This window comes from Drosophila takahashii, chromosome 2R (genome assembly GCF_030179915.1).
Source record: "Drosophila takahashii strain IR98-3 E-12201 chromosome 2R, DtakHiC1v2, whole genome shotgun sequence".
Classification (NCBI taxonomy): Eukaryota; Metazoa; Arthropoda; class Insecta; order Diptera; family Drosophilidae; genus Drosophila; species Drosophila takahashii.
This window is the reverse complement of record NC_091679.1, coordinates 23,646,387-23,654,277: the sequence shown is the minus strand read 5'-3', so window position 1 is coordinate 23,654,277 and position 7,891 is coordinate 23,646,387. Positions and strand designations below refer to the sequence as shown.

General features: G+C 47.7%; 2 protein-coding genes across 2 annotated transcripts; both read left to right on the top strand.

The window, feature by feature from the left end:
- The first annotated feature begins 2,921 nt into the window (after positions 1-2,921).
- Positions 2,922-4,164, top strand: FMRFa (FMRFamide propeptide). The gene has a single exon (XM_017156992.3). It carries the CDS (start codon positions 2,924-2,926, stop codon positions 3,902-3,904), a length of 981 nt encoding a protein of 326 aa, XP_017012481.2. The 5' UTR covers positions 2,922-2,923; the 3' UTR covers positions 3,905-4,164.
- Positions 4,165-5,014: 850 nt separating this feature from the next.
- On the top strand, positions 5,015-7,600 carry Etf-QO (electron transfer flavoprotein-ubiquinone oxidoreductase). Its single transcript, XM_017157030.3, has 5 exons — positions 5,015-5,379; positions 5,506-5,732; positions 5,791-6,362; positions 6,426-6,875; positions 6,933-7,600. Exons 1-5 carry the CDS (start codon positions 5,352-5,354, stop codon positions 7,468-7,470), a joined length of 1,815 nt encoding a protein of 604 aa, XP_017012519.3. The 5' UTR covers positions 5,015-5,351; the 3' UTR covers positions 7,471-7,600.
- Positions 7,601-7,891: the final 291 nt, after the last annotated feature.

Below are 7,891 nucleotides of genomic sequence, written 5' to 3'. Positions count from 1 at the left end.
ACCCTGATCAAGAATATATATACTTTATGGGGTCGGAAACGCTTCCTTCTAGCTGTTACATACTTTTGCACGAATCTAGTATACCCTTTTACTCTACGAGTAACGGGTATAAAAATATTATCTGAATGGCTTTCAGCTAATTAAAATTTTGTATCTAAAGATATTGCAATAGATATGAGAGGGAACTGTGAGCGCGTTTTTCTGACATTTGAGTTTAAACTTCATTTATATTTACTTTTATTTGTATGTATTTGCAATAACCAAAGGTTAAACCACGAGTGTTTTCACTGCTGTTAAACTCCCACTAAAAAGCACGACATGTGATTATCTAATTTTCAAAACAAGGTAATTTTTAATTGGCCAAAATTGCCAGCTAAACTAAAACAAACTAATTCGGTTTTGTCAACTTTTCGGCTCTCCCACCTGCAAAATTAGTTAGAGTGAGGGAAAAGTCCAGCCAGGAAATAGTTTTTCCCAGAATCCGGCAGACACAAGGAGTAGTAACAGCCGTTTCGGTTAATGAAGGCAAATTGAAATATTTATGAGTGCACTTTTGGGTCCCAGAGCAGAGCTAGATTTCCATTTGCATTTCCACCTGGTGGGAAAATTGAGGAGTGTGGGAAGTGTGGAAAAGTGTTAGGGGACGGAAGTGGTGGACCACTTTCAGGTGTCGAGGACAGGGGCTCAAGAAGTGCAAAGCGAAGCGTGTGCAATTTTTGATTTATCGCCGACACTGGACAACTGAAATGGCCCGCGCCATCATTTGTCTCCGGCGGTGGCTCCTCCAGCCTGACAAATGATATTTAAATGCCCCGCCACGGGTAATGTAATGTGCTGTATAGTATGTAACCTGCGTACATGTGTCCTGCGAATCCGGGAGATGTTGCCAGGGCAGCTACTTCAAAGATATCAAACGTATCGCATATGCCATGCAAATCAGTTTAGGCCTGCCCCGAATCCCGGGTTTCATCTTCCATGCGCCTGCTAAGCGAATTAACGAGTTTGTTATTGATACCTCCCATTCCTTTTTGGCAGGTGGCTGCTCCTCATCATCCTCCCCATCCTCTGCAGAGTAAACAAGGCAGCACAGGGCACATTTATGAATTTTAAATGCACATTTCGGCATCGCAAATCAATCAGACATTTGGCAATTGTTGTCTACCCACTTCAAATTCGCTGACTCCTTGCCTCTGGAGAGGCTGTCTGTCATATTTTCTCTTGGCCCGAAGCACTGGTATTGCAACATATCCAGTCGGAGCCCATAAATTAAACGCCGCCTGACTAGTTTCCTCTTTATGGGACCCTTGAGTTTTCCCAACCTGTTGCAATGGCGGGCTGTAAATGCAACTGCAACTGCAGTTGGCCATTAAAACGGCCCGAAAGTGCGTACATATGCAAATCTTCAGACGGTTCGTCTGGGCCAACTTCTCCGCACTCCGGAATAGCTGAATACGGCTCTGATTGCCGCGACATCGAATTAAGCGAGTACCGCTGAAAGTATGTTAATGCTCGCGGTTGCGAAGTCCGCTCATCATCGCCGGCTTGGAGGTCAAGTTTTTGTCGTGAGTTGTCTGGGCAAGTTTTTAATTTTTTCCAAACGGAGCACTCAAACTTCGGCGGCGCAGAAGTGCTAATTGGCCACTGCTTGTCGGGTTGGGAAAACCCCTGGCTGCCGCTGGTTTTTCCTTCCTGCTACTTTGTTGCAACATTCATAAAAAACATTGTAGAATTTTCTTTAAATTGTGAAAAATGGTATTGTCGTTTTAAAATGACCGGTAGAACTCGTTACTAATCAGTGAGCTGCGAAATGTCGATGTCTATATCAATCTATCAATTCCATGATCAATAATGCTCACTTATATTTGTATGCTTCTAAATGATTGGAAAGGTGACCCACAACAGCACTCTTGAATTCATTACCTTACTTGTATAGTGTACTTGTGAAGAATTTATTATTATTTATTCCTAGCTTTATTTTTGGCAAATTTTTTTACTGATTTTAGGGTTTGTAAAAAGTATTCAAATTCTTATATGGAATTTTAAGGGGTTTGGTGACCCCGAATCTTTGTTTATGCCCATTAGGATTAGCCTTCTAAAAATAAAGTACGGAAAAAAGTGAAAACGGCGAACAGAGAATTCACTGAAGAGATTAAAAGTACACATGTTTACCAGACAAAAAAGTTGTTTAATTTTAAAGATTTAATTTTGGCAACCTTTTCTATTAATTTTACGTGTATAAGTATTTTTAATATTTTTTGATGAACTTTTTAAATATAGCAAGTTATGATCATAGTTATGGAACCACTTTTGAAGCTCTGCTGCTGGCCTTTGTGATTCGGTTCTAGAGACCTGAGGCCTACTGCCTCCTGCGTCATACAACCTGCAACCTGTTGCAGCTGGCACATCTCCATTGTGGCGACACGGCACTCAGCGGATCAGCTTGCCTTGAGCATTCCTCGCAGGCTGTGGGAGAGAGCCGTCACCATATCCAAAAGCCATAATCATTTGCATCTCTAATGGTGCTGCTGTGTCGTCGTCCGGACACCATACATCAACTGCTGCTCCGGCTCCCCTGGCACTTCCTCCCGACGCCCACTTCCCCGGGCGTCGTGAACAAGTGTTAATGCCTGTAAACCTGGTTATGAGCCGATGTGGGAGGCTGAGTGGGTGGCCGAGTGGGTGTGGGCGCCCATTGTTGTGCCATTGCGGTGGCCCTAATGCGGCTGGTTAACTTTTTACGCGCTGGCCCAGCAGATCTGGCCATAAATATCGTGATGGTTAATTAGCAGGACACTTTGTCGGCGAGTCCTGTGCCTTGGCTACTGTTGCCCTAAGTAAAATGAACGGCATTAACGTGATTAAAAGTAGCAATAGATAACGCGAGATGCCGCCGCCTCATAATTAATATCTCCTTTCCTTGCAGATGGGCATTGCCTTGATGTTCCTGCTGGCCCTGTACCAGATGCAGTCGGCCATCCAGAGCGAGATTATCGAGACGCCCGGCTACGGGGGCAACTCTCTGCAGGATGCGGACTCCGAGGCCGTGAGTCCTGCGCAGGACAATGACCTGGCAGACGCACTCTTCGGCAGCGATCAGACCGAGAGGGCGGAGCTGGAGTTCCGCCACCCCATCTCCGTGATCGGCATCGACTACGCCAAGAACGCGGTGGTCCTGCACTTCCAGAAGCACGGCCGCAAGCCGCGCTACAAGTTCGATCCGGAGCTGGAGGCCAAGCGGAGGTCCCTGCAGGACAACTTTATGCACTTCGGCAAGAGGCAGGCAGAGCAACTGCCTCTGGAGGGCAGCTACGGGGGATCCGAGGAGGTGGAGAGCGTGGCGAAGCGGGCCAACATGGATCGGTATGGCAGGGATCCAAAACAGGACTTTATGAGGTTCGGCCGGGATCCCAAGCAGGATTTCATGAGGTTTGGCCGGGATCCGAAGCAGGATTTCATGCGGTTTGGTCGGGATCCCAAGCAGGATTTCATGAGGTTTGGCCGGGATCCCAAGCAGGACTTCATGCGGTTCGGCCGCTCGGACAACTTCATGCGATTCGGGCGCAGTCCGCACGAGGAGCTCCGCAGTCCCAAGCAGGATTTCATGCGTTTCGGTCGCCCGGACAACTTTATGCGCTTCGGCCGCTCGGCTCCGCAGGACTTTGTGCGTTCCGGCAAGATGGACTCAAACTTCATTCGCTTTGGCAAGAGCGTTAAGCCTGCAGTGCCCGAGTCCAACCAAACCAAGTCCAATCAAGGCAAGCCTGGCGAGCGGAGTCCCGTGGACAAGGCCATGACGGAGCTGTTCAAGAAACAGGAGCTGCAGGATCAGCAGGCGAAGAGCGCCGAGCAGGCGATTTCCACGGACGAGGGCAGCTTAGAACAGGAGCACTTCTTCGGCCAGTAAACGGGTCCTGCGGGACGCCTCCTTGTAAATAGATACTGACAAATGTACCCACGAATCGTAATTGATATACGTATACTTCGAACTCTACACTAAACCCTGATAAATACCTAAACTATGAATTTTTAATAAATGGGCTGGATTAAAAATTCACCACGCTTAAAGATCTTATCTATAAAACATACCTAGTGTAATATTGAATGCATTGAAACGGTGGGAAAAAGTCTTTTGCCAAAATTTCAAATAAAGATTGCTTAACTGTATCTTCTGGTTAACTCAGGTCCTCAGTCGGAATTTTTTTTGAGGGTCTTGTACATAAATAAATAATATATGGTATGGTTTCAATAATGGTTTTCAAACTCAACTTTTTTAGTTTTATTTTTTTATTTATCCACTTTTGCTATTTTTTAATGTCTATAAAAGTAGATCGAGATCAATTTTTTATTCCAAACTAAACTAATTTAGAATCGCACCACAAAACACGAGCTTCTGCACTTTATTTTTTTCAAATTTCCACCTAAATAACTTCCGTATTTTAATCATGTCCGACTGTCCGTCCGTATAAACGCTGAGATCTCGGTTAATTGGGGTTCCTGCGCAGCGCAAGATTGATTTAACAAGATGACATGCCCCCTCTGACGCCCACAATAGCCAAAGCGACTTTGAATTGTGTCTGCCGCCCTCATTTTTAAAGATTTTGGAAGAGTAAAAATGCAATTTTATTTTGTTTATCAATAACTATCTATCTATGTAAAAGAAATTTTTCAACGCTTTTTTAATAATAGTCAAACTTAATTTTGGAATAATATAAAAAAACTAATTGATATGGTTCAGTTCAATTGCACAGTTCGGTTTGCTATCCTTACACACTTAACCATGAATTTTTTACCGGGATGTCCTTAAATTTAGTTCAATAGATAACAACAGTCCCAATACTTCTTTTTGTATTGCAGGCCACAGATTGTTTCGTTTATTTTAAAAACTATGGATAATAACGTCTTTTGAATGCTTGGCAACTCTGAAATTGAGTACAGGTTTGTGACACCACTAGATTACCAAGATGGTTTGAGTCCCCGAAAAGTGGTAATTTTTAGTACCACTCCTTCTTATCGCCCAGCTGTAAGCATAAAAAAACCGCTACTTGAGAGTTGGATCCAAACCGCTTTAATATTGCAGTTTTATCAGTTTATTTGGATTCCAAGTTCGCAATCTCGAGTGGAATAAAACTCATTTACGAACAGTAAACATTGCCAACGAACTTTGGACGGCGCTACGTCATCAGCTGGACGGGTCTAAAGTCCAACTTGTTGCACCGATCTTGTTGTTTGTGTTGTGTTTTGGATCAGAGTAAACACAACAACATACATACACACGTTTGTAGGAACAGTTTAGTGCAGTTCTAGGACTCTTCCCACTGTTAAACCGATATTAGCTGAGAAGGGAAGGGAAAATGTCGGCCCTTTTGAAAATGCACAGAGGTAAGTGTTCCCAGAACGGAAATTTCGGGGGATTACATAACCGCAAAGATGCCAACAGACACACAAATGACACCCCTCTAAACCTCTGAACCTTACTGATTATACAATCTTCGTTTCCCCATCCAGTTCAGAGGCTCTTTAGACCCACCTTGGTGCGAAGCATCTCGGAGGTGGCCAAATATCCCAGGATCACCACCCACTACACGCTGAATCCCCGCGAGAAGGATGACCGCTGGACAGAGGTGGACATGGAGCGCTGCGTCGAGGAGGTGGACCTGGTGATCGTGGGCGGAGGTCCCGCCGGCATGTCAGCGGCCATTCGGGCCAAGCAACTGGCGGCGGAGAAGGATCAGGTGAAGGATCAGCAGCTCCATCTTATCCCAACCATTCTAACCCATTACTGATTTGCAGGAAATCCGCGTCTGCGTGGTGGAAAAGTCAGCCGAAGTGGGCGGGCACATTCTATCCGGTGCCGTCATCGACCCCATCTCGCTGAACGAGCTCATCCCCGACTGGCAGGAGCAGGGCGCTCCGCTCAACACACCCGTGACCAGGGACACCTTCTCCTTCCTCACCGGCTCCGGCCGCATCTCTATACCCGTCTTCAAGGGCTGGCCCATGGACAACCACGGCAACTATGTGGTGCGCCTGGGCCACCTGGTCAAGTGGCTCGGCGACCAGGCGGAGGCCCTGGGCGTGGAGATCTACCCCGGCTGCGCTGCCTCCGAGGTGCTCTTCCACGAGGACGGCAGTGTCAAGGGCATCGCCACCAACGATGTGGGCATTGCCAAGAGCGGGGCGCCGAAGGACACGTTTGCCCGCGGCATGGAGCTGCACGCCAAGACCACCATCTTCGCCGAGGGCTGCCGCGGTCACCTGACCAAGCAGATCATGCAGAAGTTCGGCCTGAACGAGGGCAGCGAGCCGCAGGCCTATGGCATCGGTCTAAAAGAGGTCTGGGAGATTGCCCCCGAGAAGCACCAGTGAGTGGCTATAAAAGTGAGCAATAGAGAATCACTTCCTACTTAAGTTAACCCCTCTTTCAGACCCGGTTTGGTGGAGCACACCATTGGCTGGCCTCTGGACCGCTTCACCTACGGCGGCTCCTTCTTGTACCACTTGAACGAGCCCACGCCCACCATTGCAGTGGGCTTTGTGGTGGGTCTGAACTACAAGAACCCCTGGCTCAGTCCCTTCCAGGAGTTCCAGCGCTTCAAGACGCATCCCAAGGTGCGGCACGTCTTCGAGGGCGCCACGCGAATCGCCTACGGAGCCCGTGCCATCAACGAGGGCGGCTTCCAGAGTCTGCCGCAGAAGCTCTCCTTCCCGGGAGGCTGCCTGGTGGGCTGCAGTGCCGGCTTCCTGAATGTGCCGCGCATCAAGGGCTCCCACTACGCGATGAAGAGCGGAATGCTGGCGGCGGAGAGCGCCTTGGAGGCCATCAATGCGGACGCACAATCCACGGCAGGCGTAGAGCCCACCAGCTATGCGGAGAAGTGAGTTAGGAGTTCAGTAGAAAAAAGATTCGCTACTAATACATGAATCCCTTCCAGAATCAAGAACTCCTTTGTGTGGAAGGACCTGTACAGCGTCCGCAATGTCCACCCCTCGTTCCACAATCCTCTGGGTCTGTACGGCGGCCTTGTGCTCAGCGGCTTCTCCATTTTCATGGGCGGTCGGGAGCCCTGGACCCTGAAGCACGGTCCTCAGGACCACGAGTCCCTGCAGCCCGCCAGCTCCAGCCAGCCCATCGTTTACCCCAAGCCCGATGGCAAGATCTCCTTCGATCTGCTCTCCTCGGTCGCACTCACCGGCACGAACCACGAGGGCGACCAGCCCGCCCATCTGACGCTCAAGGACGACCGCGTACCGGTGGACCACAACCTGGCGCTGTACGAGGGACCCGAGCAGCGGTTCTGCCCGGCCGGCGTGTACGAGTACGTGCCCAACGAGGAGGGCGGCAACATGAAGCTGCAGATCAACGCCCAGAACTGCATCCACTGCAAGACCTGTGATATCAAGGACCCCAAGCAGAACATCAACTGGGTGGTGCCCGAGGGAGGCGGCGGTCCCGCCTACAACGGCATGTGAAGGGAGCATCATCCCGGCCAATTCGTGTACCGCAATTGCATTTCACTAGTTTATAAAATCGATAACTTGAACTTATGATTCGGAATTAAGCCTAAAGTTGCAATAAAATTGTAGAAAAAAAGACAGGAAATTCAGTTGCCAAAAAGGTTTTATTTAAAATTGTCTACTATCATTTGTTCGGTTTTGTTCTCGTTTTCTTTTTCTGTTTAAAACACCAACTTAATAGGTAAATATTGAATCCACAATTTGTTAATTTTTCCAAAACCTTTCATATTCAGTGCACGGATAAAACTTGTTTCTCATTATATAGTTTCACATATATATATTCATGTATAATGTACTTTCTTGTTTTTCACCAAAACGGTTGCTTGTCCTTAGCCTAGAGTTACGATTTAGTTGTATATGGTTATTTGAACAGACA

Bases quoted from the DNA above. Each gene is read 5' to 3' on its own strand.
- FMRFa (XM_017156992.3), top strand. From the start codon at position 2,924: ATGGGCATTGCCTTGATGTTCCTGCTGGCCCTGTACCAGATGCAGTCG.
- Etf-QO (XM_017157030.3), top strand. From the start codon at position 5,352: ATGTCGGCCCTTTTGAAAATGCACAGAG. The intron at 5,733-5,790 runs GTGAAGGATCAG...ACTGATTTGCAG, and splicing joins TGGCGGCGGAGAAGGATCAG to GAAATCCGCGTCTGCGTGGT. The intron at 6,876-6,932 runs GTGAGTTAGGAG...AATCCCTTCCAG, and splicing joins CCCACCAGCTATGCGGAGAA to AATCAAGAACTCCTTTGTGT.